This window comes from Podarcis muralis, chromosome 11 (assembly GCF_964188315.1).
Source record: "Podarcis muralis chromosome 11, rPodMur119.hap1.1, whole genome shotgun sequence".
NCBI classification, from domain to species: Eukaryota; Metazoa; Chordata; class Lepidosauria; order Squamata; family Lacertidae; genus Podarcis; species Podarcis muralis.
Window position 1 is genome coordinate 58,239,629 of NC_135665.1, and position 20,405 is coordinate 58,260,033.

The 20,405-nt window shown below is 41.7% G+C and overlaps 1 protein-coding gene across 5 annotated transcripts in view; it reads right to left on the reverse strand.

Annotated features, from left to right (window-relative positions):
• Positions 1-20,405, reverse strand: part of ARK2N (arkadia (RNF111) N-terminal like PKA signaling regulator 2N) — a 57,458-nt gene that overhangs the window by 13,358 nt on the left and 23,695 nt on the right. The window contains exon 4 of one of the 5 annotated variants that reach the window (XM_028749086.2): positions 8,026-14,920. The exons of the other annotated variants lie outside the window; for them this stretch is intronic. Coding sequence (XP_028604919.1) covers positions 14,475-14,920 — 446 coding nt within the window. The 3' untranslated portion in view covers positions 8,026-14,474. Of the gene's footprint in view, positions 1-8,025; positions 14,921-20,405 lie in introns of those variants that run through there. 5 annotated transcript variants of the gene reach the window in all.

The window sequence follows — 20,405 nt, forward strand, 5'->3', positions numbered from 1 at the left end:
TGAGATCCTGGTGCCCAAGAAAATGGACACTTTCCCCATACTTGAATGGGATAGAATGAGGGGAATCTTAAGTTAGTGTCCTCCCACCTCTGACGCGGGTGGCGCTGTGGGTTAAACCACAGAGCCTAGGACTTAAAAATCAGAAGGTTGGCGGTTCGAATCCCCGCGACGGGGTGAGCTCCCGTTGCTCGGTCCCTGCTCCTGCCAACCTAGCAATTCGAAAGCACGTTAAAGTGCAAGTAGATAAATAGGTACCGTTCCGGTGGGAAGGTAAATGGCGTTTCTGTGCACTGCTCTGGTTCACCAGAAGTGGCTTAGTCATGCTGGCCACATGACCCGGAAGCTGTACGCCGGCTCCCTCAGCCAATAAAGCGAGATGAGCGCCGCAACCCCAGAGTCGGCCACGACTGGACCTAATGGTCAGGAGTCCCTTTACCTTTACACTCTGCTTCAGTTCAGTGCGCACACCCCACACTCCTGTACACAAGGGCGCCCCATTAACTTTGGCAGAGGCAGCAATATGGTACATGCAAGAGATTGCTTACTGGAAGCTGCCACCTCCGCTGAAATGAATGGGGAGGCCCATATGGGAAGGCAACTCTACACATCCGAACAAAATGGAAGGCAAGAGAAACAAAGCTTTGGGAAACAATTGCATTGAAGAAAGGGCAGGGGAGGAAATAAGCTCCATATCTGGGGATGAGAAACAAACGACCAGTGGGTTATCAGATGCAAAGGCGGAAAATATCATATAGAAGCAGGAGCCCCACCTGGGCAGGCTAAAGGCCCAGTTGGTCCAGAGACTTCCTTCCCTCAATGACCAACCAGCCACCCTCCTAGAAACACATGAGGGCAGTGGGTCTCCACTGGTGTTACTTCCAAACAAGAAATATTCAGTGGCTCACTTCTTCTGAGCATAGAGCATTTAGCCTTCATACTTAATTGGCAGGCCAATTCTTTTTGGATTTGTCTGATCTTTTAAATAAAAAAACAAGCATGGAGCTACAGGCCACCACTTCATCTTGAAGCTGCAAATTCCCTGAATCACAAGTTTCCTAAGAGGAGTACTTTTCTCTTGTCTGTCCTGAGCCTACTGCCAATCAATTGCACACAACTCTTTCAGTTAACTGACGTTCGCATCCAAGACGATGCAAATGTGTGAGGCTTGGCAAGGATGGCTCTGCGACACAATTTGCCAACCAGCTCACGTTTGCTTGGTGAACAGCACAGAGAGACGTCTCCGTTGGGAAACTGACATGGGAAAATAAAAACCCAGCATGGCGTTTTCACATCCGCAATTTCAGAATGCACACCAAGGGGGCTGCCGGATCATGCCACGTTAAGAAGAGCCTGGAATATCCAGCCCAGAGGCATTTTTTATCCAGCATCATGTTTCGCACACATGAAGCTGCCTCATATGGAGACAGACCATTAGCAAATCAAGCCCAGCAGTGACTGTAAGGTGTCAGCTCTGGTAAGGCAGGGATGTCCAACCGTTCGACCGCGATTGACAGGTCAATCCCCGGCTGCTAGCGGTCGATCGCGGGCTCTTTTTTCTCCACGGGGGGAGAAAGAACATCTGCCCCTGCCTCCTCGCTCCGTCCTCCAATCACGAATGAATGCAAAAACAGAAGACCAGGTTATCGCTGCACAGTCTCTTCTTGTTTGCTGAGCGATTGTTTGGTGTGTTACTTTTGCCTCCCTCCTAAAAAAAGGTCAACAACTGCCAAAAACCCCCCCAAAAATCTGGGGTTGAGCTTGGGACCTTGCGCATGATAGGCAAATGCCTCTTGATGCTCGTAGGATTGTAACTGTTTATCCTAGTAGCCAAGAGAAACGCTGACTGTGAATACTGAGGACTCAATTTACAATCATAGCTGACATAGGGCCACTGAGAAAAAAGAGGGAGTTGTTCGTATGCTCAGACAAACTGCAAGGTTGCAGAAGTATTAAAAAAACACACCTTTGAAATGGAGCAGCTCCCCATCTCCCCAAAAAACAATGGGATTGTGAATGATCTGTGGTTACCAAACATTACCAAGGGATGTTGGAAAAGAAAACCAGAAAACCATTGGTGGAGTGAATTGGCTTAAGCTTATTGGTGGAGTGAATTGGCTTAAGCTTATAAAATCCTAACGGAAGACATGGCTTGTTCCTTGGTATTATTGAGATCTGCATTAATGGCAAAAGTGGTCACCCCAGATAACTATGGAGTGGAATGGAAAGAAACTTTGCTTAAGAAATTCTGGCTCATGGCATAAGCAGGCCTCCATGTCTTTCTTACAGATGGAGATGTCTCTGCCTAGACCAGTGTTTCCCAAACTTGGGTCTCCAGCTGTTTCCATTATCCATAGCTAGGAACTTCCATTATCCCTAGCTAGGAAGACCAACAGTCAGGGATGATGGGAACTGTAGTCCGAAAAAATAGTTGGAGACCCAAGTTTGGGGGACACTGGCCTAGACTCTGGAATATGGGGAGCAGAAATGCTGCCAAGGCCTTAAAACAATACACCAGTTATGAAGAAGATACAGGTTTGTTCTCCTGCATTTTAGCAGCTCTGAGCGACCTTCATGAATCTCCATGTCCCCTCATCAGGCATGAAAACATGCCAAGTATCTTAAAACAATTGGAAACTGTTTTCTGCAGGCGCCCAACACGTCTTTCACCAATATAGAACTAAATTTTAGTGAGAAAAAGTGGAGTGAGAGAAATGAACAAATAAGAACACAGGAAAAAATGAGGTGTCAAGATCCAAATGCAACTGTACCTCAGTGCTAGGACTCACTTTTTCAAACAACTTGATTTTATTTTATTGTTCCTTTCACTAAGAGTTTTTCTGAGGACAACTGGCACTCAGCCTTCACTGTGGGAGCTTTGAACACCTTCTTCCTTTGGTTTTTTTATGCTACTCCTGGCCATTTTTTCTGAGTCAGGCTTCTGGAATTGAATATTTGGCTCCTGACCAGTTCTGAATAAATGCCTTTTCTTTAGTTTTTATTTCCCCTAAGGTTCTGTTTATCTTCCTGGGATGCTCAGACTGCACTCTTCATACTGTAAACATTTTAAATCTATTTTTATCTTAATTAATTTCCTATTTGGACCATTCAGGATGTTGAATTCATTTACTTCCAGTTCCCTCTCCCACTGCCCCAAGAACCTGTTCCTTGGATCCCTCCTTGCATAGGTATCTATCATCCGCTCCTTATTCTTTAGGTTACATTACTATATACTAGAGAATTTAGTAAGCTTTTAGCTAGTTTGGACTGGTGGAAAATGAAGGAAAATGCTGTTTAGGGCAACATAATATGCATGCTTTAGTGCCAGCCATTTTGTTAAATATTTTTATTTGCCAATTATTTTTTCCAGTTAATTGTTCATTATAAACTGTGTATCTCTTTATATCTCCATTGTGTTGCCTTATTCTTTAATTTTCTGGTTTTGTATTTAATCTCATTTGCACCCCTCCCTCAGTTAATATGAATGTCATATTGTTCCTTTCCACTTTTATACTGCTCTTACATAAAAAAATTATGCATTTTTTCCCTATCAGTGCCAAGTTTGCATGTTTTCATCATATGAACGCTTACATTTAAGTAAATCTTTCAGGTTTCCTGTATTCTGCGTGTGACGCTGGCTCCTTCCTGGTTAGCACTACTAGTTCAAGAGAGCGACACTTAAGAATCTATTTTCAGCTCTCTCCTTCCCAATTTTTGTTGTCGTTCCAGAGGACGAGACTCAAACCAATGGGTTCGAATGGCAAGAAAAACGTTATCCTGGCTAAACGTTAGGAAGAGTGATGGTAGAAGCTGTTTGTCTGTGGAATAGCCTTGGAATAGCTCATTTGGAAAGCATCCATGTTGCATGCAGATGACACCAGGTCCAATTCCTGGGATCTCCAGGTAGGACTGTGAATGTCCCCTGCCTGGAACTCTGGAGAGCCACTGCAATTCAGGGCAATACTGAGCTAGATAGACCAACAGCAGCTTTCTAACTTCTATACCCCTTTTTATGCAGAAGCTGGAAGAAGATCCTCTGGGAATGGTGTAATAGGGAATTTCCTGCATTGGCAGCAGTTTGGAGTAGAAGCTATGGATCCCTTCCACCTACAGTGGTACCTTGGTTCTCAAACGCCTTGGGACTCAAACACCTTGGAACCCAAACACTGCAAGTAAGTGTTCCAGTTTGAGAACTTTTTTCAGAAGCCAAACGTGCTCCGTTTTGAGTGCCACGCTTCCTATTTGAGTCCCACACTTCCGTTTTGAGTGTTACGCTGAGGTCTGTCTGTTTCTACTATTTATTTTGCGGTTTTGTGGCTCTTTTTGTTTTGTTTTTGTGATTGTGTGGAACCCAGTTCAGCTACTGACTAATTGTGTGACTGCAGTACATTGTTTATTGCTTTCATTTTAAGGATCAATGGTCTTGTTAGATAGTAAAATTCATGTTAAACTGCTGTTTTTAGGGGTTGCTTGTAAAGGTCTGGAATGGATTAATCCATTTTGCATTACTTTCTAAGCGCGCCTTAGTTTTAGAACGGACTTCAAGGAAAGGATTGAGAACCAAGGTACCACGGTATTGTGACTGCAACCCTGAAGCAGGAGCACGTCTATCAGTGAACGCATGCTGCAAAATTTTGCTTCAGGTACCACTTGTCGTCACCAAATCCAGCCTCACAACAGTGGCAAAAGATGACAAAGTGATTTCTTTAAGAAACAAACAAACTTTCCAATTGTGAGTAAAACAAGTAGAGCCAAGCAACACATAGGGAGCTGCAATTATTGTTACTACTAGTGGAAGACCTCAGCACTGGCAGGTCTGTTTCTTTACCATTAGAAACCTTGGTGCAGAAACACGCTGGTTCTTAGAAGAAGCCTCTGCCTCCCTAGATCTCTGCCTTCTCTGCATTTGCTTCTTCAAATGCTTTGTCAACAAACAACTCAAACCACTTACTTCCTTTGGCAAACTATACGGGCCGGCAAAAACAACAGTAACGCTTGGTTACATCAGAGGCTTTACAGCCACCTTCCCCAACTTGGTGCCCTCCAGCTGTTGCTGGACGGCAAAAGGGCAACCAAAATTATCAAGGGGATGGAGCGACCTGCCTCTGAATAAAAGCAGCGGCATTTGGGACTACTTAAGTTTAGGGACGCGGGTGGTGCTGTGGGTTAAACCACAGAGCCTAGGACTTGCCGATCAGAAGGTCGGCGGTTCGAATCCCCGTGACGGGGTGAGCTCCCGTTGCTCGGTCCCTGCTCCTGCCAACCTAGCAGTTCGAAAGCGCGTCAAAGTGCAAGTAGATAAATAGGTACCGCTCCGGTGGGAAGGTAAACGGCATTTCCGTGTGCTGCTCTGGTTCACCAGAAGCGGCTAAGTCATGCGGGCCACATGACCTGGAAGCTGTACGCCGGCTCTCTCGGCCAATAAAACAAGATGAGCAACCCCAGAGTCAGTCAGGACTGGACCTAACGGTCAGGGGTCCCTTTACCTTTACCTAAGTTTAGGGAAGAGGCAAGTAAGAGGTGATATGATAGAAGTTTATAAAGCTATTTGTGGCAGTGAGAGTTTTTCTCACTCTTTCATAGCACTAAAACTTGGGGAAACTGAGGATCGGAAGATTCGGGAGAGATAAAAGAAAGTACTTCTTCACACAGCTAAAATGATGGAACGTGCTCCAACAGGAGGTCGTGACGGCCACCAACTTGGATGATTTTTAAAAGGATTGGACAAATCTATGGAAGAAAAGGCTATCAATGGCTATGCTCTGCCTCTAGTCAAAGGCAGCAATGCTTTTGAATGCCAAATTCTGGAAGCCACGGTGGTGGAGCGAAAGACTGCTCTTGCACATGGGATCTGCTCGTGGGCTTCCCAGAGGGATCTAGTTGGTCACTGTGGGAACAGGGTGCCGGAGTAGCGAGCCATTGGCCTGATCCAGCTTAGCTCTTCTTAGCTCTCATCATAACCGACGACCGGCCATTATGGAAAGCGTTTATGGGGGTGAAGCGCCACAATGTCTGGAGGGTTCCAGATTAGAGAAAGCTAATGCCCAGTGAAGTTTACAAAAATAAATTGATAAAACAACATGGGGCATTATAGCGTCGATGCAGGAGATGCAGAGGTAAGTGGCTGCAGAAACCAGGTAGAAGCGAAAAGCGAAAGATGTATGGAACTGAAAGGAGAGGGGAGATGTAAAAGTTTCCCAAGCAGCACCTGAGGCAGTTTAGCTAGATTTTAAAATAAACCTCACAAAACCTCCCCCCCCCCCAAAAAAGGGTTGGCTTTATATTTTACATTGTAATAAGAATTTTATTAATAGCTATATTAATTCTAGGTTACAGTAGTTACATTTCTCAATTTATACAGTTTGGCAAGGAATACACATTTATAAATACAGTAAAAGAATAGCATAACCATATTCTCTCCAAAATCATAAAGTGAAAAGAATTTTAAGAGAAATTAACATTACTTCGCCCTTCACTGCACAAAGCTCCTCCCACCCCACCAAGATTTTTTCACTGGGGTGGGGTGGAGGAATGATGCATCTGATATAAGTTGCTTATACTTGATTTAAATATTAAAACCCAAACAAAATCATAAAGGTATATGCAACGGGTGATATCCAACATTAGTGATAAATCAGGTAAGCCCTCTTATTTCTAATCTGAATATAACTCAGTTGGGTATTATCCATTAAGAACCAATTCAAGATAATTATTCCTTTCTCAAAAAAAAAAAAAGTTTACCAAGTAATAATTTCATGCCATGCAGTAAAGTGGACAGAAAAAATAATTTTCTGTAAGCAGTCATGAGGGGCATGACATGGCAAAGCTATGTTGGCACATTGAATTGAAATGTCTAGGGTTGACGCAGGCACCTTGAGAAAGTTAAAACCTCCCCTCCTCTTGAACCCTAATCTATAAAATGGACATAACCACTTGCTATCATAGCAAAGGGAAAGACAATAAACATGTTGCCATACAAAACAAGTGATTTCTGAGCACAGGCTGTGAAGCTACACTGTACAGCAGTGATGGCCAAACTCGGCCGTCCAGCTGTTTTGGGACTACAACTCCCATCATCCCTAGCTAACAGGACCAGTGGTCAGGGATGATGGGAATTGTAGTCCCAAAACAGCTGGACGGCCGAGTTTGGCCATCACTGCTGTACAGTATTTCATAATCTACTCAAATCAAAAGTACATCAAGGTAACAACAACATGTGAGTGCGAGTGGTGGGGCCTGAACATTCACAGTGTGACTTGCATGTCATTGGGCTAAAAGCAGATGTTTTTCCTAATGGAAGAGATGAGAGTACCTCTTCAAAATTTGTCTCTCAACTCTCTCTCCTTGTCCTTTTTTCCCAGAGATAACTGATGCTAAAGCCCAACTAGGTGTAAACACGATTTCACACCCAGCTTGTAATTATTGGTAAAAACCTAACTTCAAGTAGCATTGGTTCATAGGTAACAAATATTCTGCAAGTGGCTGGACTACAACTGCCATCATGCTGCGCATTACATGCTGCCAAGGGTGGATGAGAGTTGGACCCAAATAACATGGCTCTACGTGAGGTAAATCTGCACTAAATCATGATAAAAGTGGGAGAGGGGAGCAACCAGGGGGCACTAAGAGGGGGAGGCAAACAGGAACATGTGTGCCCAAAGAACCTCCTGATATCTTAACAGTGGTTAAGAAACTGCAAAATGTAATATCTGGAGGGAGATTTTGATGTGTTTTTCTTTCTGCACTGTGAAGGGTTTCCATAAATAAATTGCTGTCCTAAATTTGAATCTTTTACTTAAAAGACTAAGATTAAAATATAGAAATACTAACATCATGAGTTAAGGAGGGAGAGGGGAACTGGTCTATTTAAATTACAAGACATATATTAAAATAATGTAAATCGTATCAAAGATTAGTTTGTCACTCAGAACAAATCTATTCAGCCTGATGAACTGGTTTCAATCTCAAGTTGTTACGAAATGCCTGCAAGAGCCATGATGAGGGATAAGTGCAATGGCATGAATGCCATTCTTTTCTTATTAATGAAGGCAATGTTCAGCTATTCCACAACGTCAGTATTCAAAATCAGAACATGGGACAGGCCACTCGCCCTTGAATCTGTAGCAATGATAGTACTGAAACAATGCAACCAAAAAATTATTGTGCAAGTTGAAAATTAGAAGTGTTTTTCTGGGGCTCTGAGGGCAGGATCAGCAGGTGTAATCCATATAATTGCTGGACCCTGAACCACCATTTCCTCCTATGGAGAAAAGCTTTAAAGGGGTTGAAGGATCTGACAATAGGGCATGTTGATCTAGAAATAAGGCTTCTCACAAATTATTTGGGGGTAAGGTTTACAAGTTGCTCCTTTGGTTCTAGTAACACCACCAGGACATATTCCATTTATTGCGCCACTAGTAATGATTGTTTATTTCCCCCATAATTTGCAGATTAAAAAAGATGAATGCACAGTTAAATAAATCAAATTGTCAAACCTATGGCATCTTCATATTCTACTTTGCAGATACCCACTGGTCAGATTGCAGGTGGTTGGTGCATAAAGCTATTATGCATGCTTAAGGGATCTAGAGCCAGCTATGAATGTTTGTACGCCTTCCTTCCACCCCTTTCTCTACATGTACGATTGTGTCGCTGCTCACCCTAGTAATAGGGTTGTCAAATTTGCAGATGACACAACCGTGATTGGGCTCATCTCTGAAAGGGAGGGTGAAACGGATTATAGAGATGAGGTGGAGCGGCTGACAGAGTGGTGCAGAGCTAACAACTTGTTCATAAATACAAGGAAGACAAAGGAGCTTGTGGTGGACTTCAGGAGACAGAAGAGCAATGTCCAGCCACTTTTGATTGATGGGGTCTGTGTGGAGAGGGTAACAACGTTCAGATTTTTGGGCATTGAATTACAAGAGGATCTGTCCTGGAGTGTCAACACAAGGGGGCTTGTGAAGAAGGCGCAGCAGAGACTGTACTTTTTGAGAATTCTAAGGAAAAACCATCTTCCGCAGAAACTGCTGCTTGCCTTCTATCACTGTGCCATTGAGAGCGTGCTCACTTATGGCTTATGTGTGTGGTACGGAAGCTGTACTACCCAGGACAGGAGGGGGTTGTGCAGAGTTGTTAAGGCAGCAGAGAGCATTGTTGGCTGCCCACTCTCCACCTTAGAGCAGATTTATGCCACAAGGTGCCATAGGAAGGCACTGGACATAATAAAAGATCCATCGCATCCTGGTCACTGTCTCTTCGAGCTCCTGCCGTCGGGACGGAGATACAGGACGATGAAGACAAGAACAAGCCGTCTTAAGAACAGCTTCTTCTCCAGAGCGATCTCGGCCCTGAATGGGAAACCTGGACTTTGAAAGTCATCTAATCTTCCTTGCTGTACTATACTGTATTGTTTTAATTAGTGTTTTTATGGAGCAGTCAAGTAATTTCGTTGTCCCCGAGAGGGGGTAATGACAATAAAGATATTATTTATTATTATTATTTATTTATTTATTATTATTATTATTATTATTATTATTATTATTATTATTATTATTATTATTATTTCTTGAGAAGCAAATTCCCTCTTCTTGCCTCAATCATGGGCAAGGAAGGTGTCACCAGCCATACCAATGGTTAACACAAGCCAGGGTTCCTGTTGTACTGGGATCTGAAAGTTGACAAACTGTGGTTAGAATTAACCATGCTTGTAATTAGTAGTAACATTTCCCTTACGGCAGGCACCCCCAAACTCAGCCCTCCAGGTGTCTTGGGACTACAACTCCCATCATCCCTAGCTAACAGGACCAGTGGTCAGGGATGGTGGGAGTTGTAGTCCCAAAACATCTGGAGAGCCGAGTTTGGGGGTGCCTGCCTTAAGGTGTCTGGAGGGAAGAGGATTTACTTCTGAGGAGGGAAGGCACAAACTCTTGCACAGCTGACTCCTGATCTTTTAAACACAGCTAAGAGGGAGACAGCATTACATCTCCATTGTCTTTCAGTGGTCACTAAATTAAAGACAAACTGTCTATTGAAGAACTCTGTACAAACAGAGTTATAATAAAAAGTACTGCTTTGACACCAAAGGTATGGTAGCACTGTGGAGAAACCACAGGTTTTTACCGAAAACAAAGGTGATTATGCTTTGCACAGGTAAAGAGTGAACAGAATGCTAAACATGATTATTCATAAACATCAAAAGACCTTTCAGGGTCTTCAGTAAAACTCCCATCTATTTTCAATATTAATTTTTGCAAGGGGCTTCTAAGAATAAAATTATGCTAACAGGATTATAGCCAGTTACAACTAGTTTCGATCTCAAAACTATTACATTGTGAGATGCCTATAGCATAACCCGACTCAGCTGATCTAGATTCTAAAACACCTGTATCATCCATTTTAAAAATATGCTTGAGGCAATGATGTTCTACAAAAAAAAGCAGCCCCTGCGTGCTTGGGAAGACCTGTTAAGTTGACATGCAGTTCCGAATATATTTCTAAATGCTTAGATGCCTATTGGTACTAGAAAGGGGTACATACTAACTTCAACAAAATAATCACAATAATTTCTTAATTTTAAAAGTAGGTAAGGACAAATTCATAACGTTTTATTCAAGGCAAAAAAGGAGAGAGGGAAAAGAAAAGGTCTTGTCAAGATTATAAAAAATTACTCTACTGTTTGAAATCAATCAAGTTAATGTACACATGATTTCATATTAGGAAGATATCAAATTTACATCAAAACACTCATATCAAAATTATACAAGGAAAGATTTAACACCAAAATTGCTTTAGAAACCATTCATATTTTCTTTTACATAAAATTACATCCTGCATAGCCTTTCAACTGTTACCCTGAAAATACAGCTTTTTAAAAGCAAGGTTTATTCTTAAAAGACATTGTGTAGAAGATAGGGCAGGGAACGCAGGTACATATTTCCAAGTTATTTTACTTTCATAAAATCAGTTATAACATTAGAAAAGGGGGAAGGCCAGTGAGCAGGCACACGGCAATAAAAAGGCAGGGATCCAAAGAGTTATTCTAGGAATGCCCCAGGGTCTTGGAAATGTCTGTTGTCATTTTTGAATGCTTGTCATTGAACAGCACGTCACATTACAGCCTGCTTCCAAAAGCCCCCTCAATTCCATGAGCACTTTGCCAAGTGGTACAGGAAGGTGTTGTTAGAGAAACACAGTCCTTGGCCATGAAGAAGCAGTCACCCAGTTCTCTGGATGTCGGCCAGTGTTTGCAACCTGTAATTTTAGGTCCTAAGCAGTCCTAAGCACAATTACTTCAAAGCTCCATTGAACTTAATGAGACTTATTTCTGAGTAAGCATGTTTAGGCCCACACTGTAAACCTGAAATAGATGCTTCAAACTATAAGCAATGTTGTTTTGACCTTTGCCTATAACGGAAGGGGTTATGCTGAGCTACTGTACATTTGTACATATGATTTGCATTTGAAAGCCTAACTGGAGAAGGAAAACCGAAAACTTTCAGTTTCCATTATAACAACAAAGTTCATCTAACCAGCAACTTTATAAGGTTCATTACTCTACAGAAAGCTACTTCCCAGGTGCAGAGTTTATCCCCAACCTGCAAATTACAGTAATTGAAATAATGCTTAGGCATTTTCAACCAGAGGTGTTAGGGATATAGTTCAACTATTCCTTCAAGGCTGGCTTGGAAAATGCTTGAACTGAAACATGGGTTAAAACAATGGCCACAATCCAGAAAGTCATACAATTTAAGCACCACATACTTAAATTTTCCACATGCTTGTGCATCCCTCGCACCACTAAATTTACACTTTTAGGAGCTGTAGTCTATGTCACCCAAGGAGTGTGGGGCAGGTAAAATGTGAAAGTTCTACCATCTTACTAGCCACCAAGACCTGGTCTGAATAAGAATGTCTTACACTGCTTCCAGAAGACATACTAGCTTGGGTGAGTCACATGAGGAAGAAAATTTAGAAGCTGAATGCCACCCTTGGCAGCCACCAAGAATGCCAATCTGTGCACCTTGCAATTCTGACTGGATGCCCAGAAAGTTTCTAATCTCTTAAATGTAATGATGATAAAAAGGGAAGAAAGTTGGCTTTAGGTATACTAGACCAGTGGTGGCTGATATCAATTTGAACTGGCAGAGTCAAAGGCAAGGAGACCAGGGTGGATAAAAAATCAATGGTTTAAAAATAATAATAAAAAATGGATTTTTATTTTATTTAAATCAGATTTTTTTATTTAAATCAGATTTTTAAAATTAAATGCTTTTGGAGAAAAAATCTTTCTAAAGATAAGTTTTCTATTTAAGTCACATTATAGGCCGAAGGCTATTCATCAGGAAATAAGGATCTGTTTTAAGTTTTCATGTGCGCTACAACTAAGTCTAAGGGGTTTTTTTGTTTTTGTTTTAAATTGTTTAACCACATCAGTTAACAAACATGGATACATATGCTATACTGTTATTGTTTTAGTTAAATAAATTGTTTAAATTGTTATTAAGGAAATGATTATTTTTCTCCTTCCAATAAAGGACAGCAGAAAAGTTGCCCAAATATAAACAGTTAACTTATTAAACTTCACAACAATGTCATAATTATTTGTCTATGTATTTCTACTAGTATAACCAAATCAGTAATTTTTCATAAAACTGTAAAAACCACTCTGAAATTTTATTATTCAAAAAATGAAACTTTCATCTGGTTGTAAATATTAAGATTATAAGGTAAAGGTAAAGGTACCCCTGCCCGTACGGGCCAGTCTTGCCAGACTCTAGGGTTGTGCGCCCATCTCACTCAAGAGGCCGGGGGCCAGCGCTGTCCGGAGACACTTCCGGGTCACGTGGCCAGCGTGACAAAGCTGCATCTGGCGAGCCAGAGCCGCACACGGAAACGCCGTTTACCTTCCCGCTTGTAAGCAGTCCCTATTTATCTACTTGCACCCAGGAGTGCTTTCGAACTGCTAGGTTGGCAGGCGCTGGGACCGAACGACAGGAGCGCACCCCGCCGCAGGGATTTGAACCGCCGACCTTTCGATCGGCAAGCCCTAGGCGCTGAGGCTTTTACCCACAGCGCCACCTGTGTTAAGATTATACCAGCAAGAATATCTTTCTGTAAAAAAAAAAAAGATTTAAATCAAGTCTTACCGACTAGTGATTTAAATCATGATTTAAATTTGATTTAAATGATTTCCTAGAGAAAACTCAACAACTTGCCCATGAAGGAGACCATCAGTTGGTGGAGCCAAAGGCAATGAGACAGGCAGAAAAAACAAATTCGTGTTGTCCCCATCCTCCTCTCTCTGCTAGTTCTACAATGGCAACACTAAGGCCAGGGAGAAGGAAAATGATGGGCACAGCTACTCCCGGGACTGGTTTTAATAAAGAAAGCAGGCAGGTGGGGATTGGCTAAGGTCAGACTTGAAGCTGGTGGAGCAATGCCCCATTTCCTGTAACAGACTGGCCTCCACTGTACTAGACCCTGATGGACTTGTACAACAAACCCTTGCATGGGCTGCCTAAAGAGACTCTCTGGATTGCAGCCAATGTACTTTGTTCTCCCTCCATGGTAGGTCAGATTTTTTAAAAAATGGTGACTGACCCTTGACAAAGGTGATTGACCCTTGACCAATTTTTTTTTTTTACTTCAATACAGGCTTTTAGAGTTTAAATGGAACATGAAAATACAATCTGATCATGTATTAACACACACCAATTACTATTTTTCTGTTTGTGGACAGGTGGCCTAAATGTTTAAAGCGGTCATGCTGGTACAATACAAAACTTATTCAACCTCTTTTATTAAAAACATCAAATTTTCTAGAAGTTAGTGTAACCCAGGGTAGACAGGCCTATTGCTTCTAACTATCTCTCAAATTCCTGTGGTCCTGGGGTAACGTGAGTTTTTACCAAAACATATACTTCCTAAATGTCACAAACACTTGTGAGAAAAATAAAGGCTAAAGAGGGGCTATGAATACTGGTTTATCTTTTCATCTCATCCATAGACTGGCCAATCCAACAGGATTTGATCCAACAGGATCAAAGGAGAAACCCAAAAAATATGGCAAGCAATATATAATCCTGTTTATGATGCACAATCTAGATACTAGCATTTGTTTCAGAAAATATTCACAGGGTATACTGTCTGGGTACATAAGGCTGCTTTCAATTCCATATTTGCATTTCCACATATAAACACTTTTGGCATGCAAAAGGAGCATACAAGTGAATACATTGATTGTTCCTACAGTAGGACACACACAAAAAGATCACTAAATTGTATCTTGCCAAGCTTTGGTGATGATAAGCTGGAGGGGAGAAGCATTTAATGGTAACCTTAAGTACAAATCTGTTGTCTTCAAAAAAATCCAACACTGGCAGTTAAAAAGCCTAAACAAGGAACCAAAAAAAAAACATATAGAATACAGCTTTTGCAGTTCAATAAAGGTCAACAGGAAAGGTTTGGGAACCATGTTAAGTTTGTGATTGATTCAAGTTGGGTTCTGCGATATTCCCATTTTCAGGAAAGATAGCTGGGAAATTGTTATTTAAAGTTGCAGTGTCGGCATTTTGACAGCTCACATAAGAATTAAAGGGCGGCTGTGGAAGCACTTGGCTATCAGGCACCTGCACAAATACCCCAGCCTGAGTAGCTGGGGAGATTCTTTGGCCAGCTAATGGTACTTTAGGTTCCCTGGGCTCCAGCTGCTGCTTGCTTTCTTCATCTGTGTCAAGACGGGTTAGCTTTTCTATCCACATGCGAAACTTCTCCTCTGTCTGCCTCTGCATCTCGGCAAAGCAGTTCATGGCCTCTTCCAGGACACTGCCTATGCAGTTCCTATCCCATACGGTGCCCCTGTCAAGCAATCCTGGAATTTCCCTGGTCGCTCCTCCAGATCCCCCAGCACGACTGAAGCCAGCTTTAAAGACATTGAGGCCATTGCATAAGACATCATTAAGGAAAAGGTAATCACATCCATACATTAAGGCATGCGAGCACGAACAAGCTACATACTTGCTCTAACTGGTCAGGTAGATAGAATCTCTGAGAAGCACTGAGATACCTGCCCAGTTAAAAGTTCATAAGCCACCACCCCAACATAATTATTTAAATCTTTTGGCTTTCAAAACATTTTTTTCAGAAGGTGAAATCAACCCTGTTTCTAAGTTTGGTGTCTTCCTCGCTGAACAAAAGCCAAAGCAGCGTAACTTTGTAAGAATCAAAATCTTGTTTTATGAGAATACAACCAACACTCAAATCTAATTTTATGCACACTCCATCTAAGTAAAACGTAAGAATACAAGAGTTGCCGTGCGAGATTAGAGCATAGTCCGTCTAGTCCAGCATTCCATTTCCAATATCTGACCTCACAAACAAGGTACGGTGGTGGTGGCTATTCGTGGTTGTTTTGCCACGTCATCTGGTCATCAGATATATCTACTGCCTCTGGGGGTGAAGGTTCTGTTTCTCTCTCAAGGTTACTAGCTTCTGGGAGACCACCATGGATTTGATTTTACGGATTTGAATTATATTAAAATAATCTTATCTTCAACTACTGAGCGCAGAAGGGGAAACACAGAGCAGATTACGCCAAAGAAAAGCAGAGGGCTGGATCCAGACCTGCCTGCAGCAGAACTCTAGGTTCCCATGGGGAGAAGGGGCTTTTCAGTAATTCCTCCCTTTTGCCAACAGCCCTCTATGTCCCCACAAAGCAGCTCTGGAGGTTGAGGTATCCTCCAAAATTGTGTATGGGGTCATATTGGGGGGCGGGGAGGAGAGGGGCTGCAGAAGAGGGGAAGCACTGGTGAAAAATGCCTCCTTGTATCCCATTTGCAGGATTAAGTGTGTGGGAGCTCCTGATGGATCAGAACCTTATCTGTGACTGGAAAGAGCCTTTCCATTCAGAGGGAGATGTCTGAATCCAACCCACAGTCTTTGTTTACTCTGCTTCAAGGAGAAAATCCCAAAACACAAAGACCTGTATGTGGACTTTGTGGGTGAAAACATTCCCACAGGGAAAAGTTGCTCTTGCAGATAGTCAGAACCACAACACAAGGAGATGATCCCACACATGCACAAAGAAAACCCAAATTTTGAACTCTGAGCAGCTCATCTAAGTTTGCAGAGACATAATTTCCATTCTGTATTCTAATGGTAGTACGTAGGTCTTCACAAATCTCAGATTTTTCTGCAAAGAATGAGGTGACACAGATTATGGAAGGTGGATGTGGGCCTGAGAGATGAAACATGAGGCACAAGTGAAGTATGGATAACGGAAGGAAAATCTACAGATAATTTCTAGGTGTGATTAGCAAGTGACCAGCAACACACTACTGGTTTGGGACTTGCCTACGCGTTTCCATCTTATTCTCTGCAACTGTGATGTCCAGAATTTATTTTAGAGGGAAATATTACAAGTTTAGGAATTTAACTGGGCACCTGTTGTGAAATACTGACAGTGAAAAATACTGGGGCATCTCACTTGATTCGTAAGTCTCTAGCTCAGTGTGCTAGAATATGGGGGGGAGAGTCACACATAGCTGATGCTATGGGAACCTACCACAAGAATACCATGAGGGGACTACTACTGATAAATTATAGTGTTTAGGTTAGTTTTTGCATTCTTTTTCAATGGCAAACAATTAAGAGTATGACATTAGTCTGATAGATTGCTTTCTCAGGAGGCAGAGGTTAAAATTCTCAAAACCTGAGTATCAGTAGAACTATGCCTACTATCCTTATAGGAATGAAATATCTGGACTTTTATTATGGGATGCATTCTTCTTGAGTTGTTAGAAGCAATATATCTTCACTTACAGTGAAGTCCTTCAATGACTAAAAAGATCAGAGGCAACTAGATATGGAAAGGTCTGTCTTTTGAGCTCTTCTCATAAACCTGGCATTCTATAATAACAGCAGCTGCTTTTGAAGGGAAATTCAGATTTCTTCTCCAGGGCAATGTCTACCAGAAGGAAATTCTGGGCTCTCTTCTACCCTCCTCTCTTCCAGGATGACAAGAGGGGCAAAGGGGTGTTTCCTTCTGTTCGGAACACAGAAGAACTGCACTAATATGCCATGATTTACAAGATTGCAATTCCACAGCCAGAGCTTTGGCTCTAGACTTGCACCCACTACAAATACAACTAATTGCAAACTGTAGGCTTTTATCCATGTTTCCAGCTGGGTGGGGCAGGGTTCTTCCCTCCCCCTCTGTAGCACCAGCACTGGAACCACACCTTGGGTTTGTCCTGCTTGCCACTGGCAAAAAGGACAAGAGGTAGTTGAACCCTACTAACATGGCTGAGGGTGAACTTTCAAAACAGCTTGCAGCAATGGTAGATTAAAGAAAGATATTCATTTCCAACTTACAAGAAGGATATATGGTATGGTAGCTATAAAGGGGCAGGCAGAAACCTTTGTGCATGGTTATGGTTTTTAGGCAATTGTCACTCCCATTCAATTTCCAAATGACACTGTCAGTGAGTTCCTTTTTGCAGCTCTGGATAAAATAGCTCTTTCCAATTTAAAATATAATTTTACTCAAAACTTCACTGTAACAGGCCCCAATCAGATCTACCCTCTGTAGGTCCCGAAACCTAGATTTTATTAAGAGAAGGAAAACTATTCAATACAAACAGCTTAACGCTTATGCAAACTGACACTGATATAGATATTTTAATGGTGGCTAGGTCTTATCTTTACAAAGGTTGCCATGACATTTTTAAGAGATATAAAGAAATCCAAAGGCACGTAACTTAAAGAAGGCAAATACTTGGCCTCCACAACCCCACATGCATGTTTTTTGCACTAATTTCTCCAAAAACGGGTTACTTTAGGGTTATGGTACATTGTTTACTCTCCTGTTTACTAGCAAAACTAAAATGTAAACAAGCAGGTACAGATTATGTACTTTTCACTTAGCTCTTCCAATTTCCCATTTTGGTGTTTCTTGCCTTCCTTAAAACTGAGAAACTCTCACCTAGCCTACAAAAGAAGGCTAAGATGTATTGCAAGTTCCTGAAACTATGTGTGTGCTCATGAGCACTCACCTGGAATTCCAGCTTTCAATCCTTGACTTATTTTTTCCCCTAAAACAGAAATGCAACAGAAACAAAATCCTGCCCCTACTTAAACTGACAATCACACTTTCAAAAGAACCACAATTATGTAGTTTTTTATATTTATATAACAAGCAAAGCAAAGGCACCGAGGGAGGAGTGATCCACACTTTTAAAGACTTAATTGCTTTGCTTCATACTATGCGCCAAACAACCAATATACCCACAGTGAAACATGCCAGAGAGAAGCATTGTTAATGGAGGGCATATCACACTATTATTGTGTGGAGGCTGTGATGATGTAAAGCTTGCTACTCTTCCATATCCTTCAGCAGAGAGAAGCTGACTTAAGGGCTTGTCTATATACAAACATATGAACAAGATGGCCCCTGCCATTGTTCGGTATCCCATCAGAGAAGGTTTAGACAGCAGAGATTCTGCCTTACAGAAGAGACTGTACTAGAGATCCCCTTACTTGATAGGAAGCCCAGGCTACACCTCTGTCTCCCTTGTGTCTACAATGTCTGCCAGTACTTTACACCTGCACAGAACTGCACACGGGCATCAAATCAATGGAATAAAATAGCCTGCCGTGCAGTCAGATTCTGTTAGCACTACACCAGACTAGCAAAGACCCACCAAAAACCTGTTGTGGGTGTAATAAAAGATTCCCTGTTCAAAACTAGTGTGATATGAAAAAAGGGCTGGCCTAGATATTTAGTATAAGGCAGCTTCCTATGTACCCTGAGTCAGAAAACTGGCCCATCTGAGCTCAGTACTGTCAATACATACTGGTAATGGCTCTCTAGGATTAGACAGCAAGGCATTCCCTGGCAGAGATTGAATCTGGGACCTTCTGCATGCAAAACAGATCTTCTACCCATGAGCTATGGCCCTTCTTCCCAGTATGCCAGTTTTTTATATGTAGCCAGCATTTTATGTGGAAAACTATGCCATGTCCATAGTATGAAATGGTACAGTCCAGCAACAGAGCCGGTCTGCTTGGGATTAGTCCCTTACACCTAAGATTGTAAACAATCTTTTTTTAAAAAAAACGCTATGTCCAGAGCAAAGCCTTAGTTTGTTCACTGATATGGCATCTCACTAGGCACTGCTGCAGTGCAACTTCCATTTATTTTAACGGGTTTGGGCAGAAAGCTCATGATATCCAAAGTGACATGGAGGCTGGGCAACTAAAAGCCCTGGCAGACTACATCCATAAGCAACTGTAAAACCCAAAGTGCTGTGCAAAGGCAGAATCCATCAAACTTTAAAAGGTTACCACTGGCAGAAAGAATACTTGAAGGGTCAAGCTGCACACACAGCATTGTAGTTTTCCTTTTAAGTCTTCCCACATCATATATAAATAGCTTTACTGAGGACACAGGTTTTAATTACAAAACTTATCTCTCTCATGCAAAGAAACAAATGTTATGTTCACCCATAAAAGATCGGCAAACCAAAAGCTTTTTAAATAGTATTTTATTTTAAGGTTGCTATAAAATGCAATTATTTTGAGTACCATATGCCAAGTAGAAGATACATATTCCTCCTCATGCTATTTGGGATAAAGGAATAATGCAGGCCTTAACAAATGGAAAGCTGTCCAAAATGCACCTTCCAATATTTGATCATAAGAATGGCCCCAATATTTATTTGTAAGAATGGCCAAGATATTTCACCTCTCAGTCACACAATATGGATGCAGCAGGAAAAATGATATTAGTAATTGTGCAATCCATGCAACAGAGGACATTGAAACCCTCTGGCTTCTGAAACTGAGGGGTAGTGTGGAGGCTATTAATTTGCAATCGATGTGCAAAATATTCCTCATATAGGTTCTGAAGTAACCAGCTCACCTAATTGTAACACACAACGAAGCTGAACCAGTTTATCATGCACTAAAATGAAGTTGGAAAGTGCACCATTAAATTCAGTATTGGAGAGAACGTGGCCTTCTCCAACAGCAAAACTATGCCCCATGGTGTTTCAGATGCAGATACAGGAACAGTTGCAGCATTTTAAAAGAATAATCCATTTGTAATAAAATAGCTTCAAACTAGGCTGTTTTAAATATGTCTGTCTAAGCCACACTGATGTTAACTAGTGGGGGCAGAAAGCAGGGTCTGGAACTCAACTCACCATTACCAGTTTTTTAAATTTTCAATTCTGCAAATAAGAACATTCAAAAACCCCAGGACCCACCTTTAAAACATTTCACATACTGCAGCCCTCCAATTTACATAGAGTTGCAGTTCTCCTAGTTTATTATTTCTATTTTCTCAAGTGTCGCTCCTCTAAATTTAGCAGGACAGCTGAGAAATGACGGTAGGAGCTTTACCAGTT